The sequence below is a fragment of the Thamnophis elegans genome, chromosome Z (genome assembly GCF_009769535.1).
Source record: "Thamnophis elegans isolate rThaEle1 chromosome Z, rThaEle1.pri, whole genome shotgun sequence".
Classification (NCBI taxonomy): Eukaryota; Metazoa; Chordata; class Lepidosauria; order Squamata; family Colubridae; genus Thamnophis; species Thamnophis elegans.
The window spans coordinates 144,897,842-144,923,563 of record NC_045558.1 but is presented as its reverse complement, the minus strand read 5'-3'; the positions used below and the strand labels follow the sequence as shown (position 1 = coordinate 144,923,563).

At 54.2% G+C, this 25,722-nt stretch overlaps 2 protein-coding genes across 4 annotated transcripts in view; one reads left to right on the top strand and one right to left on the bottom strand.

Annotated features, from left to right (window-relative positions):
- Window positions 1-8,424, top strand: part of LOC116522496 (phosphatidylinositol 4,5-bisphosphate 3-kinase catalytic subunit alpha isoform-like) — a 34,325-nt gene extending 25,901 nt beyond the window's left edge. Inside the window, exons 19-23 of the mRNA XM_032237415.1 lie at window positions 2,637-2,715; window positions 3,602-3,772; window positions 5,028-5,145; window positions 5,277-5,428; window positions 7,594-8,424. Coding sequence (XP_032093306.1) covers window positions 2,637-2,715; window positions 3,602-3,772; window positions 5,028-5,145; window positions 5,277-5,428; window positions 7,594-7,879 — 806 coding nt within the window. The 3' untranslated portion in view covers window positions 7,880-8,424. The remainder of the gene's footprint in view (window positions 1-2,636; window positions 2,716-3,601; window positions 3,773-5,027; window positions 5,146-5,276; window positions 5,429-7,593) is intronic.
- A 1,120-nt stretch (window positions 8,425-9,544) lies between these two features.
- Window positions 9,545-23,968, bottom strand: TFR2 (transferrin receptor 2). Of its 3 annotated transcripts, none has more exons than XM_032237007.1 (20): window positions 23,875-23,968; window positions 23,091-23,231; window positions 21,356-21,417; window positions 20,978-21,200; window positions 20,511-20,703; window positions 18,800-18,940; window positions 18,595-18,706; window positions 17,685-17,807; window positions 16,738-16,854; window positions 16,416-16,555; window positions 16,106-16,278; window positions 15,888-16,007; window positions 15,182-15,264; window positions 14,834-14,897; window positions 14,524-14,591; window positions 14,346-14,422; window positions 13,669-13,753; window positions 12,850-13,077; window positions 11,173-11,313; window positions 9,545-10,418 (listed from the first exon to the last, which is right to left on the bottom strand). In XM_032237007.1, the coding sequence occupies exons 1-20, from the start codon at window positions 23,951-23,953 to the stop codon at window positions 10,176-10,178; spliced, it is 2,613 nt and encodes an 870-aa protein (XP_032092898.1). In that variant the 5' UTR covers window positions 23,954-23,968; the 3' UTR covers window positions 9,545-10,175. The 3 variants fall into 3 exon arrangements, with proteins under 3 accessions (XP_032092898.1, XP_032092899.1, XP_032092900.1); XM_032237008.1 differs by having other exon boundaries at window positions 21,356-21,414; XM_032237009.1 differs by lacking the exon at window positions 23,875-23,968 and adding an exon at window positions 23,426-23,518 and having other exon boundaries at window positions 21,356-21,414.
- Between the last annotated feature and the right edge of the window lie 1,754 nt (window positions 23,969-25,722).

Here is a 25,722-nt window from a genome sequence, read left to right as displayed (position 1 = left end):
CCTTAGTAAGGCCACACCTGGAATAACTGCATCCAGTTTTGGTCACCACCTTACAAAAAAGATGTGGAGACTCTGGAAAGAGTGCAGAGAAGAGCAACGAAGAGGATTAGGCGACTGGAGGCTAAAACATACGATGAACGGTTGCAGGAACTGGGTAGGTCCAGTTTAATGAAAAGAAGGACCAGGGGAGACATGATAGCATCTTCCAATATCTCAGGGATTGCCCCAAAGAAGAGGGAGTCAAGCTATCCTCCAAGGCACCTGAGGGCAGAACAAGAAGCAATAGGTGGAAATTAATCAAGGAGAGAAGCAACTTAGAACTGAGGAGAAATTTCCTGACAGTCAGAACAATTAACCAGTGGAACAGAAGTTGCCTCCAGAAGATGCGAATGCCCCAACACTGGAAGTCTTTAAGAGGATGTTGGATAGCCATTTGTCTGGAACAGTGTAGGGTTTCCTGCCTAGGCAGGGGGTTGGACTAGAAGACCTCCAAGGTCCCTTCCGACTCTGCTATTGTATTGTATTGTATTGTAATTGTATTAATGAAAAGAAGGACCAGGGGAGACATGATAGCAGCCTTCCAATATCTCAGGGGTGGCCACAAAGAAGAGGGAGTCAAGCTATTCTCCAAGGCACCTGAGGGTAGAACAAGAAGCAATGGGTGGAAACTAATCAAGGAGAGAAGCAACTTAGAACTGAGGAGGAATTTCCCGACAGTGAGAACAATTAATCAGGGGAACTGCTTGCCACCCGAAAATAGGATAACTTTTATTGTCATTGTCTACTGTGTGCACACTGGCACACATTAAACATGAAATTCTGTTGCCTGCCTCTCAAAGGAAATATATATTTACCCAGACACATTAATCACACACACACAAACACACAGACACACACGCACATCACTGTCCATTTTGAATACATAGCAGAAAGAGGAAATTCGAGAGTTCACAAGCTGGGCAGTTCGTAGGGGGCTCCATCCCTGGAGGTTTTTAGGAAGAGACTGGGTACGGTCTCCCGCTTGAGCGGGAGGCTGGACTAGAAGGCCTCCAAGGTCCCTTCCAACTCTGTTGTCCTGATGGTCGTTCAGGGGTCTGGATTGGGGGGTCTCAAGCAGGCTGAGGGGCAGAACTGGGGTCTCTCTGGGAGGGAGGCCCATCTGGCTTCCTCCTTCCAAAGATGGGTAGAAATAATTGGGGTGGCCAATATTGGATCTGAGCCACATTCGGATCTGGAGACCCCCCACTGGCCACTCTGAGTTCCCCCTGGACGGTTGTGTTTGAGAGATTTTTTAGAGATTTTATTAACATTTGTAGGCCGCCCTTTTCCCTGAGGGGACTCAGGGCAGCTCACATAAAATCAGGGAGGGGGAACACAAACAATGACATAGACACATATAGTAAAAGTAATAAGCAACATTCATTCATCATTCGGGAGGGGCGGCTATCTTTGTCCCCAGGCCTGACGGGATAGCCAGGTCTTAAGGGCTGTGCGGAAGGCCTGGACGGTGGAGAGGGTACGAATCTCCACGGGGAGATCGTTCTAAAGGGTCGGAGCAGCCACAGAGAAGGCTCTCCTCCGCGTGGTTGCCAGTCGACATTGACCGGCAGATGGGACTCGGAGGAGGCCTAATCTATGGGATCTAATAGGTCGTGTGGAGGTAATTGGCAGGAGGCGGTCTCTCAAGTACCCAGATCCACTACCATGAAGGGCTTTGTAGGTGGTAAGTAGCACCTTGAAGCGCATCCGGAGATCGACAGGTAGCCAGTGCAGCTCGCGGAGGATAGGTGTTATGTGGGTGAACTGCGGTGCGCCCACAATCACTCGCGCGGCCGCGTTCTGTACCAGCTGAAGTCGCCGGATGCTCTTCAAGGGCAGCCCCATGTAGAGCACATTGCAGTATTCCAGCCTAGAGGTCACAAGGGCCCGAGTGACTGTTGTGAGTGCCTCCCGATTCAGGTAGGGTCGCAACTGGCGCACCAGGCGAACCTGGGCGAATGCCCCCCTGGTCACAGCCGTCAGGTGGTGGTCAAACGATAGCTGTGGATCCAGGAGGACTCCCAAGTTGCGAACCCTCTCTGAGGGGTATAAAATTTGACCCCCCAGCCTGAGTGATGGAATATTGGTCGAATCTTTGGGAGGGAAACACAACAGCCACTCGGTCTTTTCTGGGTTGAGCACAAGCTTGTTAACCCTCATCCAGTCCATAACGGCCTCAAGGCCTCGGTTCATCACGTCTGCCGCTTCATTGAGTCGGCACGGGGCGGACAGATACAACTGAGTATCGTCCGCATATTGATGGTATCTGATCCCGTGCCTCCGGATGATCTCTCCCAGCGGTTTCATGTAGATGTTGAATAGTAGGGGGGATAAGACCGAGCCCTGAGGCACCCCATATGTTAGGGGCCTAGGGGACGATCTCTGCCCCCCCACTAACACCGACTGCGACCTGTCCGAGAGGTAGGAGGAGAACCACCGTAGCACGGTGCCTCCCACTCCCACCTCCCGCAGTCGTCGCAGAAGGATACCATGGTATCCCCCTCCCCACCACCAGCCTGCCTTCTGCCCCCCCCCCCCCGACCCACCAACCTGCTTCCCTTCCCTGCTGTGATGCTTCTTCTCTCTGCCCCTTCTAGATCTCCGACAGGATATGCTGACCCTCCAGATCATCCGGATCATGGAGAGCATGTGGCAGAACCAAGGACTGGATCTCCGGTAAGGGGGATCCCTTCGGGGCTGGCGGGGAGGGACGGCTGTGGATGGGGGCGGGGGGCAAAGGGTCAGCCAGCCGTTACACACTTGGGGGTCTTTTGCCGGGTGGTCAGCCCCCCCCCCTGGAGTCCCCCCCCCCCAGGTCTTGCCTGATCCTGGGGGGGTGGGCGGCGCTGGGGAGGTGGTGGTGCAGAGGGCTGGGTCCTGTCCAGGACAGTCCCAGCATCAGACTGGACAACACTGGGCTGTAAGCTGGCTGGCCATGCCCTCTTTCTGCCTGTTGAGTAGTTCGGAGACCCGGTAGCGGAAATTTTAAGTAGCGGAAATGTTGAGTAGTTCGGAGAAGTGGCAAATGCCCCCCCTGGCTGCCCCCACCAAGGAGATTTTGCAGTATCCTTTCCCCTGCCACGCCCACCAAGCCACGCCCACCAAGCCACGCCCACAGAACCAGTAGTTAAAAAAATAGAATTTCACCGTTGTCTCAATAGGTGCCTCGGTGTTCAGCTGAAGGGTGGGGGGGCGATAATATGTGTTTTTATCCTTCGTTTATAATTCCCTCCCCACCCCCCAAAAAAATAGTTCTGTTTTGGTCTCTGCTAATTTCTTTCTTTCTCTTTTGGATATTTTAACCTGGGGGGAAGAAACGAAAAACCGAAAAGTCAGAAAAATAATAATGAGAAAATAGAAGGGAGTGGGGGGAAGAGATGGAATACGTAGTGGGCTTGCCAGTGGGTGGCTGGAGGAGACAGCCGGGCCTGCCTTGCGAAGCCCCCTGCTCCATTTGGGAGCAGCAGCAGCAGCCCACCCACCCACCCAGCTCCTGGCCTTCCGCTGCAGACATGGGGGGCTCCCGCCTGGGAACTGACCTGCCTTCCCCCCCTTCTTGCAGGATGCTGCCCTACGGCTGCCTGTCCATCGGGGATTGCGTGGGTCTGATCGAAGTGGTCAAGAGTTCCTACACTATCATGCAGATCCAGTGCAAGGGCGGCCTGAAGGGGGCGCTCCAATTCAACAGCAACGCTCTACACCACTGGCTGAAGGACAAGAACAAGGGCGAAGGGTCAGTGGCGGGGGGGGGGGAGGACAATGGGGAGGGGGCGCACAGACTGGGGGAGGGAGGGGTGGTGGGCAGGATTTCAGAGGGGCTGGGCAGGAGGCAGCTCAAAAAGGGACTTTCGGATAGAATAACAGAGATCAATCAATCAGAATAGGGCCGGAAGGGACCCTGGGGGGTCATCTAGCCCAACCCCCCCTGCCGAAGCAGGAGACCCTCTACGTTTTGAGACCCGTGGCTGTCCAATCTCTTCTTGAAAACCTTCCAGGGATGGAAGCAGCCATTAATTTCTGGTGGCAACTTCTGTCAATTGTCCTCTTCCCTGTTAGGAAGTTTTCTCCTTAATTCCACGTTGCTTCTCTCCTGGATTAGTTTCCATCTGTTGCTTCTCGTCCTCGTTTTCTGGGGCTTTGGAGAATAGGATGTTGACCCCCCTCCTCTTTGCGGCAGCCCCTCAAATACTGGAAGACTGCTATCGTGCCCCCCCCCCCAAAAGTCCTTCTTTTTCTCTCGATTGGCCAAGCCCCAAATCTTGCAACCGTTCTTCCTGTTATTTTAGTCTCCTGGCCTTTAATTCTCTTTCTTGGTCTTCTTCTCTGTAGTCTTTTTAGAGTCCCCAGCATCCTTTTTGCAAGGTGACCAAAGCTGAATAACGCAGGATTCCAGATGTGGCCTTACTGAGGCTTCGTATAAAACTGCCAAAGTGATTGACTAGCAATTCACCTGGTTTACTAAATACTTCGTGTGATTTGTGAGTTGGAAGGAGGTCATCTAGTCCAACCCCCCCCCCCTTGCTCAAGCAGGAGACCCTAGGCAGTTTCAGAACAGGTGGCCCACCCAGCCCCTTCTTTAAAAAAAAACTCCATTGTTGGGAGAACCTACGACTTCTGGTGGCAGGCTGTTCCACTGGCTCGTGGCCTTCGCTGTCGGGAAATTCCTCCTTAGTTGCTTATCTTCTGGATTAGTTTCCATCTGTTGCTTCTCGTCCTGCCTTCTGGTGTTTTGGATAATAAGCTGACCCCCCTCTTCTTTGGGGTAGCCCCTCAAATACTGGAACACGGCTATCCCACACACCCCACCCCACTGTCCAAATCCTGCAGCTGTTCTTCTTCTTCTGAGCTTCTTGGATGAGAAGTGAAATTTAAGTAAAAAGTCAAGAAGAGTCCGGTTGCCTTTTGGGGTGACCGTGACCTGGAGGACGGAGAGCCCCCCCCCCCCCGGACCTTGGCCAGGCTGACCGTTTTCCCCCCTGCCGGTCCAGGTACGACGCGGCCATCGACCTCTTCACACGCTCTTGCGCCGGCTACTGCGTGGCCACCTTCATCCTGGGCATCGGTGACCGTCACAACAGCAACATCATGGTCAAGGACGACGGGCAGGTGGGTGCGTCCCCTCCGCAGCCCTGTGAGGAGGGAGGGGGGGGCTTGGAAGGCCCCCGCCCCCAGCCGAACCCCCTTTGCCCACCCTTCCGTCTCTCTCTCTCTCTCTCTCTCTCTCTCTCTCTCTGCAGCTCTTCCACATCGACTTCGGCCACTTCCTGGACCACAAGAAGAAGAAATTCGGCTACAAGCGAGAGCGAGTTCCCTTCGTCCTCACCCAGGACTTCCTCATCGTCATCAGCAAAGGGGTCCAGGAATGCACCAAAACCAAAGAATTCGAGAGGTGGGCACGGGGTGTGTCTGTGTGTGTCTTGGTCAAGCAGGTCGCCCATCCCTCCCCCAATTCCCTCTCCCCTTCGTTCCCCCTCCCCAGATCCTCTCTGAGCAACGCAGCTCCCCCCTGTTGTGGTCCGACGGGTGGCCTGCGGAGCTGGCAGCAGAGTCGGAGAGCGAGGAGGTTAGGGAGGGACATGGGCCAGTCCTGGAGTCTGGGGGAGGCTCGGACGAGGGGGTCTGTGTCGGAGGCAGAGAGGGGGGACAGGGCCATCTAGGAGTTATTTGCTGCCTCCGGAGTCAGATACCAGCGAGGCAGAAGAACAGTGTGAGCCTGTTCCCAGTGCGCGCATGCGCAGAGCTGCCAGAAGGCAAGAACAGTTAAGACAAAAGGGCCGACTTGGGAGTAAGGCTTGGAGGTGATTGGCCCCTCCCATAAGACATAAAAGCGGAGCAAACGGGACATGAGCCTTTGCAGGGAGCAAATTTTGTTCGTTTTGGTCGGTTCAAACTCTGAAGCTCCGTTTGACTCTGTGCTCCGTTTGGCCCTTGCAAAACGAATTGGCCATTAAGGCTCCAGCAGCGTTTCAAGGGAGAGAAAGGTGGGTGTTTCTCAGCCTTGCCCTGAAAGACTTTGGAAGACTTCTGCAGGACTCTTCGCAGACTGTTACGGGCTGGGAATGAACATAATTCACAGACATTGAAATAAAAAGAGGGTTTTTGGAACCAAGTTTGTGATTTATGCTTTCTCAGAAAGCCTAGGTCAGAAGACCCCCAGAACATGGCCCTATCTATTTCCCCCCCACCCCAGGCCTTCCCATTCCCCCCCACCTCCTCAAAATGAAGTTGTGATCTTGAGGATTCCTGGCTTAATCCTGGTTTATAGCCACAGGAAGCCCCCCCTCGACTTATGACCTCAATGGAGCACAAAATATCTGCTACTAAGCGAGACACAGTGTTAAGTGAATATTGCCCCGTTTTTACGACCTTTCTTGCCACCATTATTAAGTGAATCACTGCAGTTGTTCAGTGAGTCACACCGTCCTTAAGCGAATCCGTTTTTCCCCACTGACTTTGCTCGTCGGAAGGTCGCAAAAAGGGGATTACGTGACACTCCCCCCCCCGGTCATAAATAAGAGTCAAGTTGCCAAACCTCTGAATTTTGATTCATGTGATGCGGCCAACGGTCGTAAGAGCGATAAAACGGTCATAGGTCCCTTTTCCCAGGGCCGCTGAAACTGTGAATGAGCAAAGTCCAGGGGGAATCTGGATTCACTTACCAACCGCGTGACTCAGTGATGATTCACTTAACAACCGTGGCAAGAAAGACGTAAAACGGGGCAAAACCCAACTGTCTCGCTTAGCAATGGAAACGCTGGGCTCAATTGGGGTCGTAGGTCGAGGACTACCTATAATCTTGGGTACCAGAATGGATGTGTGTGTGTGTCTGTGTGTGTGTGTGTCTGGGTCTGTGTGTGTGTTTGTGTTCCTGAACATCTGGAGGACTTTCCGTTGTGACCGAGGCTTCCCCAGCAGCACGAAGCCGAGTCCTCGCCCCGATAAGCCCCTTTTGTTTCATTGACAGGGAATTCCTCTCCGGCAAAGTCTTCCCTCTCCCTCCGTCTTTCAAGAGAGCCCCCAATTCCCCCCTTTCTCGGGCTTGGAGACACTTGGCAAGAACGCAGGCATGGTCTCGTGGCCTCCTGCAAACTCCACTCCCCTGTCGCTCCTCTTTCACTCCCTCTGGGAGGGGCCATTCGCCGTCCACCTGCGGCCTTCCTCCCAAGTCGACCCCTGTCCTTCAGCCGTTCCCTTCGTCTGGCCACTCTGCGCGTGCGCACACTGGGAACAGGCTCCAGCTGTTCTTCTGCCTCACTGATATCCGACTCTGAAGGCAGCTGATAACTGTCAGACGGCTCTGGCCCCCTCTTTGCTTCTGACGCAGAGCCCTCGTCCGAGCCTTCCCCAGACTCCAGGACTGGCCCAGATTCCTCCCCAACCTCCTCACTCTCCGATTCTGCTGCCCGCTGGCGGGCCACAACACTTTCCAGAGGTGGTTCTGCGGTTGGGCATCCCATCCTACGGGTAGGCTGGAGGTGTCATCTTCTCTCGGGGAACGTCGTCCTCCCCTTTTTTTCTTCCTCAACCATCTCCTCTTCCTCCTCGTCCTTGCAGGTTCCAGGAGGTGTGCTACAAGGCCTACCTGACCATCCGCCAGCACGCCAACCTGCTCATCAACCTCTTCTCCATGATGCTGGGCAGTGGGCTCCCCGAGCTGCAGTCCTTCGACGACGTGGCCTACCTGCGGAAGACGCTGGCGCTGGACAAGACGGAGCAGGAGGCCCTGGAGTACTTCACCAAGCAGATGAACGAGGCCCACCACGGCGGGTGGACGACCAAGATGGACTGGATTTTCCACACCATCCGGCACATGCCGCTTAGCGAGGCCAGCCACGACTGAGGGACCCTGCAGGAGGAGGTTGGTCCTGTGGACCCTCACTTGGGTGGGGCAGGCCCTTCCGGGCCACGCGACTGACTTCTCCGAGACTCCTGTGGTTCGTGTCCTCTCTTGGGACCAGCCGAGATTGTAGGAGGGGTGGCACCGGAGGGGGACCTCAGAATTCTGCCCTCCCGTTCCTCTCCGAGCCCCACGGGGGAACGGAAATGACCCCCTCCGTTGGCAACCATGATCCTCTCCTCGGGGTTCAACCCCAGAAATCATCCTATGCTCAGAGACTTTTCCTCTCCCCTCCGCTGAAGCTTCCTGGGGGCGGGGCGGGGGGGGCGCTGCGGGGAGGAAGGAAGCCTGGGGAGCAATCAAAAGAGCAGGGTAATACTTGAAAAAGTCTGGAGTCCGAAAAGGAAGAAAAAAAAGAATCATAATTATTTTCTCTCTCTCCTTTTTTCAAATAAAAATTAAAAAAACAAAAACCAACCACCTCACATTTGGGATGTGTCTCTAGAGGTCTCTCTTCTTTTTTAAATAAAAATAAAAATCGTTTTGTTTTTGCTTGCTGAGGTGCAAAATGCAAATTCTGCAAGTTCGTTCAGAGGGAGCCTGGAGAGTTCCCGTTTACGCAAACACATTTTAGGATTTAAAAGTATTTGGGTCGTAAAATAGGGATTTTGCTAACCGTAATGAAGGGCGATGTTCTTACATCGAGCAAAATGTGGTTTTTAATTTTTTTTAAGACGCTTAATTGAAGAAATCATTTTGTTCCATTTAATTCAGCGGAATAAAACAATTCCTGTTTCTTAATGAAATGTGTAAGGCACACTAGACTCTCCCTGAACGTTGATGAATGTGGACAATCGTGGTGGTTCTCTCGGATCAAGCCAAGAAAAGTTGATTTATATCAGGGCCAAAAGAATTTAATTCAAGCCAAGGAAGGTTGGTCTGTTGGGAAATCTCTCGAGGGAATTAAGGGGAGACTATTCAGATGAGCCTGAGAGCCAGTCTGGTGTCGGGTTCGAAACAGCGAGCCCGTGAATTATAGACCTGGCTTAGGCATGAAAACCAGGCCGGAAACTTTCTCGCAGCCCCAGGAAGGAGGGAAACTAGTTTTGGGGAAAAAAACTTGCCAAGAAAAGGGGGGGGGGCTGCCCTGAGGATGTGACAACATCTTCCTCCCAAGGACCCATTACCCCAATCCATTGGCAAGTAGTCCTCGATTTATGACTACAATTGAGCCGAAAATATCTCTTGCTAAGCGAGACAGCTGTTAAGTGAGTTTTGCTCCATTTTACGACCTTTCTCGCCTTCAGTGAGTCACCCGGTTGTTAAGTGAACCTGGCTTCCCCGTTAGAAGGTCGCAAAAGGGGATCACCTGACCCCGGGACACTTCGACTGTCCTAAATATGAGTCAGTGGCCAAAACCCGTCTGAAAATGGATCTCAAAAACGCAGGTCGTAAGTGTGAAAAACGGTCATAAGTCCCTTTTTCGGTTTTGTTGAAACCTTGAACGGTCACTGAGTGAGGACTACCTATAGAGGTTCAACCTTTACAACAGGATGTTTTCAGCTTCAGTCGGCCCTGGTTTGATTGACACCTGCCAGGCAGGCGAGTGGAATGATTGACAGGGAATGCAGCTATCCATCCACCAGGGCCTTCGTTAACATTAAGAAGTGAAAGTCGATTAGCCTTTTATTCCATCAATAAACATTTTCAGCCGCTGACGGATTAACCAAGGAGGAGGAAGGAGAGGGAGTCAAAGGCTGGACGGAGGAGGAGGAGGAAGGAAAGAAGGGAAGGAGGAAAGAAAGAAGGGAGGGGTGCAGGATTCCTGTCTTATTACATAGCAATAAATCAATTCCATTTATAGCAGACCTTGCTGCTGATAAATCCGGGAGGGGGTGGGTGGGTGATGGGTGGGGGGAGTGGGCCAAGAAGGGGGCTGCCATTCCATTGGGGGGAGGGGGTGTAATTAACCCGGGGGGGGGGCACAAGGCACATTCTATTGCATAGCAATATTCCAATAATTCATAGTGAACCCTGTCACTGATAAATTAAGAATCGGGGGGGGGGGAGAAGGAAGGGAAGAGTAAAAGGGGGTGGGGGTGCAACGAGACCCCTATGCGTGTGCAACTCACACGCATGTGCTTGCAAAAAAAAATTGCAATGCCATTTTGCCAAAAGGATCTGCTCTGCAAGGACTTTCGGGGCGTGTGGGCGAACCAGAAACCGAGGGGAGCATCGAAACGCCAGAGCTAACATTAGGGGCCCCTGCCCCCCCCAGCCTCAAATTGGGGGTCTTGGCTCAGAAGTTGTTGTCGATGTTCCACACGTCCCCGCTGAGGGCGTTGGCGGCCCCCTGCAGCGTCCAGGTGACGAGGGCCAGTTGCCGGCGGAAGAGAACTTCGTCAAACTTCTCCGGGGCGTCCCGCAGGAGGCTGACGTGCTCCAGAAGGGCCCTGAGGGTGTGGGGGCCCCGGCCGTGGATGATGTGTCGGAAGGGGGTCTCGGTCACCGCCACATATTGAGAGAGGAAGTAGAATTCCACCTGGAGGAGGGAAGCAGGAAGCATAGGGAGGCATCCTTTGGTCTGGTGGGGGACCCCAAAGGGACACTGCCGGGTTGAGGGATTGGACGGGGGTCTTCTCACACATTGCACCCCCAGAGATACCGATCTGTGACCTTGCAGGATTTGGGTCTGGGGGTACTTCTTTTCTGCCTAACAAATGTTATTCAGGTAGCAACGAAAGCAGCTATGTCTGCTTATGAAGACAGCTTTGCTGGCTGGGGAATTCTGGGAGTTGCAGTCCACCTCGCTTAAAACTGTAACACTTGGAAAACAGTTGGAAATAGTTCCAAAGCTGGCTGGGGAATTCTGGGAGTTGCAGTCCACCCCCCTTAAAACTGTAACACTTGGAAAACAGTTGGAAATAGATCCAAAGCTGGCTGGGGAATTCTGGGAGTTGCAGTCCACCCCTCTTAAAACTGTAACACTTGGAAAACAGTTGGAAATAGATCCAAAGCTGGCTGGGGAATTCTGGGAGTTGCAGTCCACCCCCCTTAAAACTGTAACACTTGGAAAACAGTTGTAAATTCCTGACAGTGACTTAACGAGAACCCCCCCTCCCCAAATCCGATCCCAGCTGCAGTGGGGCAACCCATTTTCTACACCCACACGCAGTTCTCGGAGGGGGGGGGAAGAGAGGGAAACATACGCCCCTCCCACAGTTCTTTGCAATTTTCCAGGCCAGCAGGCCCCCAGCCCTCCAAGGCGCCCCACGCCTCCCCCCCCGGGGCCTCACCCGCATTATGCGGACATTGAACATCCGCAGTAGCCGCTCGTTGTGCTCCTCCGAGGTGTAGATGTCCCGGCGCAACTTCTCGGCGGCTCGCGCATAATCCCCCCTTGCCGAATACATCCACTGCAGGGTGAGACCCCGACTCTGGGCGAGGAAGAAGCAGAGGGGGAAGGGTGTGAAGCTTGGGTGTAGGGCACAGAGGGGTGGGGGGGGAGCATCACCTGGCAGGTGGCACCACAGGTGAGAGGTCTGTTTCTCACCTGCGTGCCCCCTGCTGGACACTACAAGAAACACACTTGGGCACAGTAAGCTGGGAGGAGGGATGCTAAAAATCAAATTATGGGAAAAGGGGGTACTAGGGTCCCTCTGATTTTGGGGCCACTGTGAGGTGCAGTGTGGCCCTCCTCCTGCAACATGGGGTAGGTAAGAAGTGGGAGACATCCCCCTCCCCCTGAATTTGTAAGTCTCCCTTTTGAGGAGCGCTGTTGGAGAAAGCTTTGCAGAAAATGCTCCCCAAATGCCCAGTGCCAATTTGTTTTAGGGGTGAAAGCATCAGTCTAGAACCAGGAGACGGGGAGTTCTAGTCAGACAAAAAAGCCAGCTAGGTGACTTTGGGCCAATCGCCAGGAGACGGGGAGTTCTAGCCCCGCCTTAGGCATGAAAGCTAACTGGATGGCTTTGGGCCAATCGCCAGGCGATTGGGAGTTCTAGTCCCACCTTAGGCATGAAAGCTAACTGGATGGCTTTGGGCCAATCGCCAGGCGATTGGGAGTTCTAGCCCCGCCTTAGGCATGAAAGCTAACTGGATGGCTTTGGGCCAATCGCCAGGCGATTGGGAGTTCTAGTCCCGCCTTAGGCATGAAAGCTAACTGGATGGCTTTGGGCCAATCGCCAGGCGATTGGGAGTTCTAGTCCCGCCTTAGGCATGAAAGCTAACTGGATGGCTTTGGGCCAATCGCCAGGCGATTGGGAGTTCTAGCCCCGCCTTAGGCATGAAAGTTAACTGGATGGCTTTGGGCCAATCGCCAGGCGATTGGGAGTTCTAGTCCCGCCTTAGGCATGAAAGCTAACTGGATGGCTTTGGGCCAATCGCCAGGCGATTGGGAGTTCTAGTCCCGCCTTAGGCATGAAAGCTAACTGGATGGCTTTGGGCCAATCGCCAGGCGATTGGGAGTTCTAGTCCCGCCTTAGGCATGAAAGCTAACTGGATGGCTTTGGGCCAATCGCCAGGAGACTGGGAGTTCTAGTCCCACCTTAGGCATGAAAGCTAACTGGATGGCTTTGGGCCAATCGCCAGGAGACTAGGAGTTCTAGTCCCACCTTAGGCATGAAAGCTAACTGGGTGATTTCAATCAGCTGCTCTCTTTCAGCCCAACCCACCTCGCAGGATTGTCGTGGTGGGGAAACAGGAGGGGGAAGAAGGAGTCCGTTTAACAAGCGTGGAGATGAACAACCACCACACACACACACACACACACACACAAACATACACACACAAATGTCAGGTCGGTCGCGTGGCTGGGATTTTTTATGACCGTCATGACGTATGACCGCGCTGGGCAGGCTCCATCATGGCCGTAAGTCAAGGAATGCCCGTGTCCCTTATGACTGAGTTATGTCTTAACAATGGGGAAGGCTGGGTGGAAGCAGAGGGGGGGGAAGGGAGGGGAGGGCGCCCACCTTCAGCTGGGTGTTGAACTGGTTGAAGTGGGCGATCCGCTGCAGGAGGACGTCCGCGTAGCACCAGTAGTCGAGGGGCAGCAGGTGGTCGTGGCTCAGCTTGATGAGGAGGTGTCCCACCACTTCGGCCACTGTCTTGGCCACGGCGGGCAGGCGCCCCTGGAGAGCCCGGTTGAGGTGGTCGTAGGTGTCCAGCATGGTGTTGAGGAAGGGGTACGGGCGCGAGTCCTGCGGGGGAGGGGGGCATGGGGCAAACCCTGCAAGGCTGGCATTGCGGAGGTGGGGGGGGGCTACGGACCCTCATGGGGAAGGGGCCGGGGGTCCCATTCCCTCCAGAACGGGTGGGGCGGGGTGTAAGGGAAGGATGATGACTTCTGCTATGGGCAGAAGACCCCAACCCAATTTCCGTGGGGGGGGTGTCCTAGACTTACAACAGCCCATTTAGTGACCATTTGATGTTACAACAGGTGACTTGTGAACATTTTCCACACTTACGACCGTGTGGTTCATGTGATCTGAATTCGGACGCTTGGCCACCGACTCGCGTTTACGAGGGTCGCAGTTTCCCGAGGTCACGTGACACCCCCTCCCCCCTTTCGCGACTTTCCCACAAGCGAAGTCAATGGATTCACTTAACAACGGCAGTGAGCCCCTTAACATCCGTGCGAAGGGAGGTCAGAAAATGGGGCAAAACTCCCTTAACAACGGCCACGGTTAGCGGCAGAACTGTTGGGCTGGATTGTGGTCATAACTGGAGGACGAACTGCAGGTCAGTCGTGCATGGGGTGGGAGGGGGGAGGGGGTGGGAGGGCCTCTCACCTCTGCGAAAGAGAACTCCACCGCCGGGACCCCCCCGAAAGAAGTGAAGGCGAAGGCGCTGCTGTCCATGGGAAGGGGCCGGATGCTGAGAAGGGAGAGAAGCCCACCAGGGTCAGGGGGAGTCAAAGGGAAGGGGCGGGGGTCCCAAAAGGGGTGTTTCAGGAGATTTTGACCCCACAAAAAACTGTGGGATTCGTTTAGCCCTGTATTTCCCAACCATGAAAATTCCCCAGCCAGCTTTGGATCTATTTCCAACTGTTTTCCAAGTGTTACAGTTTTAAGAGGGGTGGACTGCAACTCCCAGAATTCCCCAGCCAGCTTTGGAACGATTTCCAACTGTTTTCCAAGTGTTACAGTTTTAAGAGGGATAGACTTCAACTCCCAGAATTCCCCAGCCGGCTTTTGCGAACCTTAAGTTGTGTGGACTTCAACTCCCAGGATTCTGGGCGTTGAATTCCACCAGTCCTAACGGGGCCAAGTTGGAGTCAGCCAGCTTGGGAATTCTGGGAGTTGAAGTCCATCGTTGCAAAGTTAAGAAATACTGATGAAGCCGCTGTTTTTTTCCCCTTGGATTATTGCCCAATTTTTAGCTGGCAGCTCTGGAGCTCAGCCCTGATGTGGGGGGGGGGGGACCAAGGGGGGGGGGTGGACTTGGGGGGGGTGTAAATCCTTCTTACCCCTCATTTTCCCAGCGCCGTCCCTGCTCCGTCATCTGCTCGAAGATGCTTTGACCGCTGCGATTAGGACTGTCCACCTGGAGGAAGGGATTTGGGGATGGGCAGCCCCTCCGAGACCCTCCCCATCCCAGAGGCTGCCCCCCCACCCCACTCCCCAAAAGGAGGGGCCCCTCCTCACCTGCTTAATGACGCTTTCGATGAGGCTGATCAGAGCAGGGCTGGTCTTAGCCAGCAATCTGTCATCTCCTGCGAAGGGAACCGGGGCCAAGGCTGTAGTCCTCATGGCCTACTTTTCTTGCGACTTCCCCACCCGCAGTGTGGGGGGGGGGGAAACTCTACCCCCTTAGCAGTCTCAGATGGCAATTGGAGGGGGGGTCTTTCCCCCAAACTCCCTCGAGCAGCTGAGCCCGACTTGCTCCCCCCCCGCCCCTGACGCCAACGGTAGTCCCTCCGAGGAGGGGGCTGCCTGCGTCCCCCTCCCCACTCACCCAGGACCGCATTGTCCAGGCTGATGTAGGCAGCGGCCTTCAGGTGTAACATGGTCAGGTACCCCTGAAGAGATCAGAGTCTGTTTTAAAAAGGGGGGTGGGTAGAAGTGGGGGGGGCTTCCCTTGTTCAGAGACCCAGGAGGAGCAGCCCCCCCCGCTCCCATGGCTGAGACCCCCTGATCAAGGTGGGGGCCTGAGAGACAGACACGTTGGTGGGGAAGTTTTTGGGGGGCACACGACCGTTTAGTGCACCCCCTCTTTTGCAAAGCCCCCCCGAGGAAGGGGGAGAGGCCATTATCCCTCCACCCCCCACCCCCAGCCACGCGTCCCTCCTGGGGACGCCCTGACCTCCAGCCACTCGGTGGAGCCCACGCTGCCGAAGTCGCCTGCATCCCAGCTCACGAAAAGGAGGCTTCTGCGCAGCTGGAACCCTGCAGTGTAGGACACGGGAGCCCCATCACTTCTAGGCAGCGTCTCTCGAACTCATGACCTCACCCCCCCCCCGCAGCTCCAAAGTGGCCCCCCCAACAGCCCCTGGGACCCAAAAGGCAGCTGTGGGCCCCTGCCTTTGAAAGCAGTTTTACAGGCCGTCCTCGACTTACGACCGTCCACTTAGAGGCCATCAGAAGTGACAACGCCATGGAGGGAAGTGACTTCCGGCCGCGTTTCCCACTTCCGGCCGTTGCAGCATGAGAATCTCCGTGTTCAGAATGAGGACGCTTGACAAGTGACTCATATTTACGACGGTTGCAAGCCTCCCCCCCCCCGTGAGTCAAGTGACCTTGTGACCAGCAAGCTCAATGGGGGAGCCGGATTCACTTAAGGACCGCATGACTGACTGAACAACGGCAGCGATTCACTTAACAACTTGCAGGCAGGAAGGAAGGGGGCAAAATGGGCGAAGCTCACTTCCCGGCCGTCTCAATTAGTGACGGAAGTTTTAGGTTCAATTGTGGTTGTAGGTCGAGGACTGCCTGTATTGCGGGGGGGCGCTGGGGGTCTTATGAAGTGACCCACCCACCCCCATCCCCATGCGCGTCCGTCCTGGTCTTACCGTTCTGCACCATGGCAACGAAAGTTCGTGCCAGTTCGAGCAAGATGGCTGTGCCCACTCCGGACCGGGCAGCTCCAGGCCCCAGGGAGTCCCTCTGGGCCCCCACAATCAGATAGTGATCTAGGGGATCACAAGAGATCAGTCTCATCCGCAGGAACCCCCCAAACTCCCTTCTCTCTTCCTCGCCGCGCCTCCCCGAACTCCATGCCCCGCCGTACCGGGTTCGAATTTGCCCTCGATGCAGCCAAAGACATTGTTGATCATAACCGACTGCCGGATGCTGTACACTCCAAGCTTCAGGCGGAAATTGGGGTCCCCGGGGCCCAGTAGGTAAGGGACCTCCGGAAGGAGCCCCCTCCAGGTCGAGGGGGCCGGGGGTCCCGTCAGCTGCCTGCAAAGGGAACCAGGAACAAAAACATGCCCCGTCTGAAAGATGGGCACAGCTCCCCCCCACTGTTCCCATCTTGTGTCCCACTCAACGCTGCCAACCGCCCCCCCCCCCAAAAAAAACCCTCTCCAGCTACACACCTGAGCAGGCGGGCAGCCAAGGCGGCACTGATGGGGTGAGCCGGGATCGTGGGGAGCCCCGAGGATCTTACGGGGGGGAACTGGGTGTGGTTGAAGGACGGGAAGCCGGGGCTGTAAGGGTCTCCCGCCCCCATGTGGACCTGCAAGGCGGGAAGGAAAAGGGGGGGGGCACGCTGAGCTGGGAAAAAGCCACGCGGAGCCTCCCTGGATCAAGGCAGTCTACCTCTGCTCAGCGCATCGGGAGGTAGCAAAATGCAAAACGGGGAGGGGGCAGGTTTAACAGCTGCTGCTGACCTCCCCCCACCCCCCGAAATCTACTCACATGCCCGTAAATGCTGACGTTAGGGAAAAGGCCCAGTTTACGGGGGTCCTGGGGGATGTCGCTGGGGTCCGGGTAGATGAGAATGCCATTTGCCTGGCTGGCCTCTGCGTTGGCCACCTGGGGGGTGGGGAGGAGAAAGTGCTCAGAATGACCCTTGCCCTTTCACGACCGCCCCTCCCTTCCTCAAAGCCCGCCCCCCCGAGTCTGTTCCCAACCGAGCCCCCTTGGATGTGTCCCCCCCTCCCCAATTGCAAGAGGCCACCCGTCCTGCCCCCTCTGCACAGCTGCACCTCCGGGAACCTCATCTGCCCCCCATCACCCGACAGGTCAACCTTCCCGCGGTGCCCACAAACAGCAGCCGTAGCCGGAATCTTTCTGCCCGGGATTAAGGTGGGCGGGGGGGGGGTCTGGTAAAGCGGTGCGGTGGCCTAGAGATGGAGCTCTCGCCTCCCAATCAGGAGGCTGTGGGTTCAATCCTAGGTAGAGGCAGATATTTCATTCTCTCTGGGCACCATTTGTTCACCATATATCTGCTGAACAAAACTCTCCCCTGGCGACAGGGAAAGGCATCCGGCCAGTAAAACCCTCTGCTAGCTTCATTCAGTTGCTCAGACTCGACCTCGCAAGGGATTATGGGCTCGTTAAATGAAGATGATGATTTTAATTATCCAAACAGGGAGTGGTGCGATGGCCTAGAGATGGACCTCACAATCAGGAGGCTGTGAGTTCGAGCCTAGGTAGAGGCCGATATATTTCTTTCTCTGGGCACAATGAGAATATATATCTGCCGAATAAAACTCTGCACCGGCGACAGGGAAGGGCATCCGGCCAGTAAACGTCCAGTTCCATTCAGTTGCCCATATTCCACCCTGACGCAAGGGATGATGGGCTCGTTAAATGACGATGTGGATGATTGGGGGGGGGTGGGGTGTTGCGGCCCGGCTCACCTTTTCGGCGTAGCTGATTTTCCCAACGCGGACGATGACCAGGTGTCCCTGCGCGCTCAGCCCCATCTGCTCCAGCACCCCAAAGTCCTCCCTGCGCCCGTAGTTGGCATAGACGAGGCCACCCTGAGGGGAGGGAGGGGGGGGTCGAGGCTTAGAGGAAGGGGAGACTCTTCAAATGGGTGGGGGGGAGGAGTGGGAGAAATCCCTCCCCAAAGGAAGAGACAACGCAAAGCCACCAGTCCGCTCCCGGGCTCTTCTCTTGAAGAGCTTCCAGCTCTGGATGAAGTCTATCTTAACCCTCCCCCCCCCAATTTGTATTTCTCATTCCTCCACTGACTCAGGGATGGGCAACGACAGGTCGACTTGCGACGATGCTCCATTTAGTGTCCGCGCACTGAAAACAGGGACTTGTGACTGTTTTTCACACTTATGACCATCGCAGCACACACACCCATGGTCATGGGATCAAAATGCAGGCGATTGACTCACAGTTATGACCGTTGCACTCCCCTGGGGTCCCACGGTCCCCTTTTGTGACCTTCTGACAATGGGGGACAACCAGACTCACTCAACGACCGTTTTATTAAAAACGGCAGTGATTCAGTGGTGTCGTAATCTGAGGACCCACCGCACGCTAAGTTTACAACCTGTGGACCTCAATTCCCAGAATTCCTTGATGGACTCCTGGGAATTCTGGGAGTCGAAGTCCAGAAGCCTTAAAGTGGCCGAGTTTGGACCCCCCACCCCACCCTGCTCCGGACCAGCACGGAAAGCCCCCCCCCCCCCGAGACTGGGGGGACTGGAGAGGATTTGTACCCCCGAGTCTCTGGGCCTGTACCCCAAATGGGCCCTGTTTGCGTCTGCGGGCTTGAAGGGAGCATTGCCCAGTGGGCAGAGCAGCGGGCATTACCACGACGGTGCCAGAGGTGCTGTAGGGGCAGTAAACATCTGGATCTTCCAGCTGCAGCTCCTCTATCACAGCCCCACCGGCCTCCACCCGCTGGAGGAAGTTTGGTCGCCCCCTGGAACAAAGGGGGTGCAGGAAGGATTAGAAGCCCCCCCCTTGGGCCCTGTCCCCCCCCCTCCCAGTAACCCCCAGCCTCAGCCGTACTGACCGGTCGGGACGCTGCAGCCCCACGTAGTGGCTATCGGTCCAGCTGTGGTCCAGGCCGAAGGAGGTGAAGGCCTCCAGGACGTGCCTAGAGAGGGCGTCCAGGCGAGGGGAGCCCGGAGGGTGGGGGGCCTCGCTCATTTTCCTGCCGGGGAGGGGAGGGGGCACACAGGTGAGGAGGAGGAGGAGGAGGAGGAGGAGGAGGATGGCCGTATCAATTACTTACTGTAATCGTGTGCATTGTACAGATTTTAATAAGGGAATAATATAATAATTAAATATCATCCGTTGCTATTGATGGTTTTACTAATAATATTATTAATAATAATGTCAATAATGAATACTATAATAATTAATTATCACTTGTTTATTGATGTTTTTATTATTGTTGTTGTTATTTGTTGCTATTGGTGTTTTTATTATTATTGATATTATTATTAATTTTACTGTTAATAATATCAACAATCAACAATCAACAATGAATAATGGATAATGGATAATGAATAATGAATAATGAATAATGAATAATGAATAATGAATAATGAATAATGAAAAATGAAAAATGAATATAATAATTAATTAGCATTTGTTATTGATGATTTTCTTATTAATAATAATAATTTCAATACTATCAATAATGAACAATATAATAATTAATTAGTGTGTTATTGATGCTTTATTATTATTAATAATAGTATGAATAATGAATAATATAATAATTATCTTTTGTGATTGATGTTTTATTATTATTACTAATGTTATTAATATCAATAATGAATAGTATAACAATTAATTAGCATTTGTTGTTATTGATGTTTTTATTATTATTACTATTGTTATTAATATCAATAATAAATAATATAATAATTAATTAGCTTGTTGTTATTGATATTCTTTATTATTAATATTAATAATAACATCAATAATGAATGATATAATAATTAATTAGCATTTGTTGTTATTGATGTTTTTATTATTACTATTGTTATTAATATCTATAATGAATAGTATAATAATTAATTAGCATTTGTTGTTATTGTTGTTTTTATTATTATTACTATTGTTATTAATATCAATAATAAATAATATAATAATTAAGTAGCTTGTTGTTATTGATATTCGTTATTATTAATATTAATAATAACATCAATAATGAATGATATAATAATTAATTAGCATTTGTTGTTATTGATGTTTTTATTATTACTATTGTTATTAATATCAATAATACTTAATATAATTAATTAGCATTTGTTGTTATTGATGTTTTTATTATTACTATTGTTATTAATATCAATAATACTTAATATAATTAATTAGCATTTGTTGTTATTGATGTTTTTATTATTACTATTGTTATTAATATCAATAATGAATAATATAATAATTAATTAGCATTTGTTGTTATTGATGTTTTTATTATTACTATTGTTATTAATATCAATAATGAATAATATAATAATTAATTAGCATTTGTTGTTATTTATGTTTTTATTATTACTATTGTTATTAATATCAATAATGAATAATATAATAATCAATTAGCATTTGTTGTTATTGATGTTTTTATTATTATTACTACTATTATCATTTATTCATTAAACATGAAACATTATTGTTGTTGTTGTTGTTGTTGTTACTTCTACCCCTACTACTATTATTACTACTAACCCTGCCCCCCCCCGAGGCCGCCCTCTCTCCGTGGGGTCCCTCACCGGATGGTCCCCTCGATCTCCTCCTCGTTGAGGTACTTCTGGAACATCTCCCTCAAGTCGCTCCAGTAGAGGGGGGGCGGCCCCCGGGGGTCCTCGGCCGGCCGGAAGGGCCCGTCCTCGTTGACCATGGGCAGGAAGTCCCCGCAGGCCGTGCAGGAGCCCCTCCGGGAGGAGACGTAGCCCAAGAGGAATCCTGCAGGGGGGAGGCAGCGGGCGAAGGGGGTGCATTAAGGGGTGGGGGGCAAAGGGCAGGCTGGCTCAGCTGCCCAGGTTGAAATCTAGGGGGGGGGGCTGATGCCAACCGTGCCAGGCATCATCATCTCCACTGGGGCTTGGAGAAGAAGACCCCCCCCTCCCAAAGATGGTGGTCCCTAGGAAACAAATAGAGGGACCCCCACCCAAGATTGGGGACTCAAAAGGAAGAGGGGGGACAAGAGGCTGCAGGGGGCCCATAGCCCCCTCCTCACCTACGATGAGCAGGAGGAGGCCCACCAACGCCAGGTAAACCCCCGTCTTCCACCGCTTCGGCCGCGCAGGGGGGGACCCAGACTTCTGGCTGCCGGGCGGGGGGGCGTTTGGCCCCCCGGCTTCCTCCATCTTGATCTGGAGCCCCCCTGGATCGGGCTCCCCATCATCCTCGGCTGCGTTGCGGTAAATGGTGTAGGACCTCTGCCCAGGCGTCCGCCGGATCTGGAATCGAGAGGGAGAAGGAGACCAGCCGTCGCTTCTCAGCTGGTCCTACCTCGCAGGGGCGTCGTTCCAGGAATAGCAGGGAGACGGTTGGGGGCTTCAAAGGGGTCGGGGTGGGTCAGGAGGGGGGGGATTTCAGGGCTTCCCAGACTTACCACTCGCTGCAGGCGGACGGTCCAGACCTCCATTGTCCCCGGTGGGTCCCCGGGCAGCCCTGCTGAGACAGCCATGCATGAATTCTCAAGGGCTCCAGAAGTGCCAGGCAGTTATCAGGGCACACCCAGCCCCCCCCCCCCGGGCCCTGTGGGTGACGTGCCTGCGGCAGCCGCCTTATCAGCACCAGGCGCCTGGAGGGGGTTATCAGGTGGCGCAGGCGGGAGTCCACCCGGTCTCGAGGTTGGGCCCTGTGCAGGAGGCGGGCAGGTGGGGAGGGTACCCCCCCCCCAAATCTCCCTGAGCTGGTGGCAAAGCAGAGAGGGAGGGGTTTCCAAGCCTGGCCCCTTTAAGGCTGGTGGACTTCAACTCCCAGAACCCCCCTGACCAGGGAATTCTGGGAGTTGAAGTCCACCAGCCTTAAAGGGGTTAAAGTTGGACACCCCGGGTCTAAAACCCCCACAGAGCTTCCCTCTTGCTACCGCCACCACCCCCCACCTCTTGCCAAGGTTTTTTCCCCTCCTTCCCCCAGAATTTTGGGATCTCCTGGTGGTGTCCTGACCACCCGGGCCAGAATCAGCTCCCTTGGCGTCCCAGCGGACAGGCTGCCAACCTGGGATGCCACTTCCTCAAAGTTCCCGCCCACAAAGGGTGGGCGCTGTGCCCCCTACCCTGCGTCTGGGGGGGTCTGCCATGCGGCTGGGGTGCCCTCCCCCCGACCAGGAAGCCAGATTGCACACAATTGTGCCAGGGATTGTGGGTCCAAAGGAGCAGAGCCCGTGGCTTGTATCGAACTCCGTGCCTTGGGTGGGGAAGGCTGCACCAGGTGGGCCTCCGCCTGACGGGCCGGTGCGTGAAAGGGGGCGGGAGGGGGGCGCCGGGAGGGCTTCCCCCACCCGTATCCGGCTTCAAGGCTGGGTGCCACGTGCACAGCCACTGTTTAACTTCCTCTTGCAACACCTGGATTGCCACAGCCGGCCTGCCTTGGTGGGGAGGGGGAACCCAGGGGTCACTCAGACTGACCCTTTTTATGGCTCTTCTGGAGACTCCAACCCCTCCCCCCCGCTGCCACGTCCCAAGTCTACTTCTGGGGGGAACTGGGCCCCCCCCACCCCACCCAGGCCCAGGAATCCCTTTGGCCTGGAGGGGGGAAGGGGCGCCTCCGAAAATGGGACGGGAGAAATTGTGGGGAGGGGGGGGCAGCCGATGGATTCCCTTCATTTAAACTCTGCTCAAAGCTAATAAATGAGTTGGGGGTTTCCTCCCCCCCCTGGCTGCATTCACCCCCCCCCAAAAAAACCTTGAGTGAATCCTCTCCCCCCCCCCATTGGGGTTGGCGCCCCCACCAGGCACCGAAACCCCTCGCCCAGATTGGCCCCCACACAACCCCTGGCCTCCCCCTGATTCAAACGCTTGTGGGGTCTCCTTAGAGGGCCTGGGGGAGGGAAACGGTGCCCCCTCAACCCCCAAGGGAGGGAAGGGCGGGGGACAAGGGGGCTGTTGAAGATACACCCCCCCTCCCCAGCTGTGAGTGTCAACATAAAGACAGACAAAGAATTGGAGGGGAGGTATTCACACGGACGCCCCCCCCCTCTTCCCCATACCAGATCAATGGCATTTGGGTGGTGCCAATCGCTGCCCCAATTATTCCTCCGGAGACCCCCAGTCTTGGGGAACTCAGGGACCCAGACCCCCCCCCCCGATGCCCCCTCTCCCTCCAAAGAGATGCCAACTCACCAGTGACTCTTGGGAGGGCCCTGTACAGCCAGCCCTGGACTGCCTCGGCCGAGTTCGTCGGAGAGCCCTTGGCCTGCCCGGGTGGCTGCTCCTCCCTCGGGGGGCGGCCGTAGCATTGCCCCCTCCCAGAGAGAGAGAGAGCTGCATTGAGGGCAGAGGGGGGGGGGTCAAACTCTGCCTTTTGCTTCCAGGGAGGGCCCCCCCTCTTGATCAAGTCCCTCTTAAACTGCCAAAGCGGTGAAATTGGGGTGGATGGGCATTGTGTGGCACGCACAGCGACCACCAAAGGGTGCCTGGGGAGGGCAGAACAGCACCCCCCCCCCCACAATACGCACCACCTCTTTGTCTTCCTGGCACCTTCCAGGTGTGTTAGGGTCCCTGGAAATTCTGGGCCTGGAGGCTTCTGCTGGTTTGGGGGTGCCAAAGGGGCCGGGCCAGCCAACCCTGATTGGGGGAAGGGGGGGATGATGGGAGAAACCACCACCCCCCCGGCTGATTTAGAGACTTTTCTGCTTGTCTGGGCTGGTTCGCTGCCAGCTGAGCCCAGAGGAATTCTGGGAGTTGAAGTCCAGACATCTGGCCTGGTCGATTCGGGCCTCGCTGGTGGGTTCAGCCTTTCAGCCCCCACTTGCCCCTTCCCCTCTTTCCCACAATAAAAGGCACCCAGTTTCGGGGCAACTGATCCTCCAGAGCCCAGCGCAGTCTATCTCTAGCAAGGCTGGGGGCATTATATGGCTGCTGTGGAGAAGGGGTAGTAGTCCCACAGGTAGAGCACGCAGGGTACCTCCGGGATCCTGTTGGGGTGCAGGCTGATTCAGCCGAGGAAGCTGGAAGCCGTGGGTGATTTGGCCGCTGGGTGGCATCCCCAACTGGGCACCCTGCCCAGTACAGCTCCAGGCCTTGCCACTCTCTCCCTCCCTCTGCCTGGGATATTTTTTTTGGGGGGGGGGCAGCCCCCCCCCGATCCCAGCTTGCGCGGGCTGCTGCTTCTGTTTGCCTTGGCAGCGAGGTGGGCATGTGATGGGCGTGTCGGAGGCTGCTTTCTGGCCGGAGACAGGAGTGACCTTCCAGGCAGGGGTGGGGGAGACGCACACGTGTGTGTGGGGCAACAATAGGTTGTGAACAGCGAGGAAATATCCGCTTAAGTGTGAAGTGCCAGATTTATAAGTTCCTGCTGGTGTCCAAAGACTTGGAAACTTTAAGATGGGCAGACTTCAACTCCCAGAATGCCCCAGCTGGCATCAATGGACTTCAACTCCCAGAATGCCCCAGCTGGCATCAATGGACTTCAACTCCCACAATTCCCCAGCTGGCATCAATGGACTTCAACTCCCAGAATTCCCCAGCTGGCATCAATGGACTTCAACTCCCAGAATGCCCCAGCTGGCATCAATGGACTTCAACTCCCAGAATGCCCCAGCTGGCATCAATGGACTTCAACTCCCAGAATTCCCCAGCTGGCATCAATGGACTTCAACCCCCAGAATGCCCCAGCTGGCATCAGTGGACTTCAACTCCCAGAATTCCCCAGCTGGCATCAATGGACTTCAACCCCCAGAATGCCCCAGCTGGCATCAGTGGACTTCAACTCCCAGAATGCCCCAGCTGGCATGTTGGCTGAGGAATTCTAGGCATTGAGCTCATTTCATAGACTAGAACAACGGAGCTGGAAGGGACCTTAGAGGTCTTCTAGTCCAGTCTTTCTCAACCGTGGCAACTTGAAGATGTCCGGGGAATGCCTGGGGAATTCTGGGAGTTGAAGTCCGGACATCTTCAAGTTGCCAAGGTTGAGAAACACTGTTCTAGTCCAACCTACATCATTTCAGACCAATGGTTCGCCAATCTCTTCTTGAAAACCTCCAGGGATGGAGCTCCCACGACTTCTGGTGGCAATGAGTTCCCCTGGTTAATTGTCCTCACTGTCAGGAAGTTCCTTCCCTCCTGGATGAGTTTCTACCTGTTGCTTCTTGTCCTGCCTTTCGGGGGGGCTTTGGAGAATAGCTTGACTCCCTCTTCTTCAGGGCAGCCCCACAGCTATTGAAGTCATTGAATCAGAAGGCTGGGAGGGGACCTTGGAGGTCATCTAGTCCAACCCGCCGCCCGAGGCAGGAACCCACCCATCTTAAAGTCACCAAGCTTGACTGTGGAGGTCGTCCATCATCCGGGTTATCCCAAAGGTGCTTTTTGACTGATAAAAAAGCGCGGGGGGGGGGGGGGGAACCGAGTTAGGCAAAGAAGCCGCTGTGTCTCTGGGGATGTGCAGAGGGCTTCTTCCATCTCCAAAGCTGACTTGCCCATTTTCACACACACACACACACACACACACACACACACACACACACACACCCTGCACTGGCAGCTTCTTTGGGAGAAAAACAGACACCGTGTGCGAATGCTGGCTTGTTCTCGAGAAAGCAGAGCAACTTTTAATCAAGATCGACAAGAGACTCGGCCCTTCCCTGACCCCCCCACCCGTCCGTCCGTCCGTCAGGAATTTGCACCCCCTTTTTTTCCTAAGAACCGATTCGCAAACCAGCTGCTCTTGGAAGGAAAATGCGATAAATATTCAGAAAACTGTACAGCTTTAACTTAACATCAAATATAGACTCTCCGGAAATCCCTGAGGGGGGGG

What these genes read in the sequence shown, in the direction of transcription:
- TFR2 (XM_032237007.1), bottom strand. Translation starts at nt 23,953, where the DNA reads ATGCCACCCAGCGGCCAAATCACCCACGGCTTCCAGCTTCCTCGGCTG. An exon ending in ACCCCAACAGGATCCCGGAG is followed by an intron (nt 23,232 to 23,874) that starts GTACCCTGCGTG and finishes CCCTCAATGCAG; the next exon opens with CTCTCTCTCTCTCTGGGAGG. An exon ending in GGCCCTCCCAAGAGTCACTG is followed by an intron (nt 21,418 to 23,090) that starts GTGAGTTGGCAT and finishes TGGCTGTCTCAG; the next exon opens with CAGGGCTGCCCGGGGACCCA.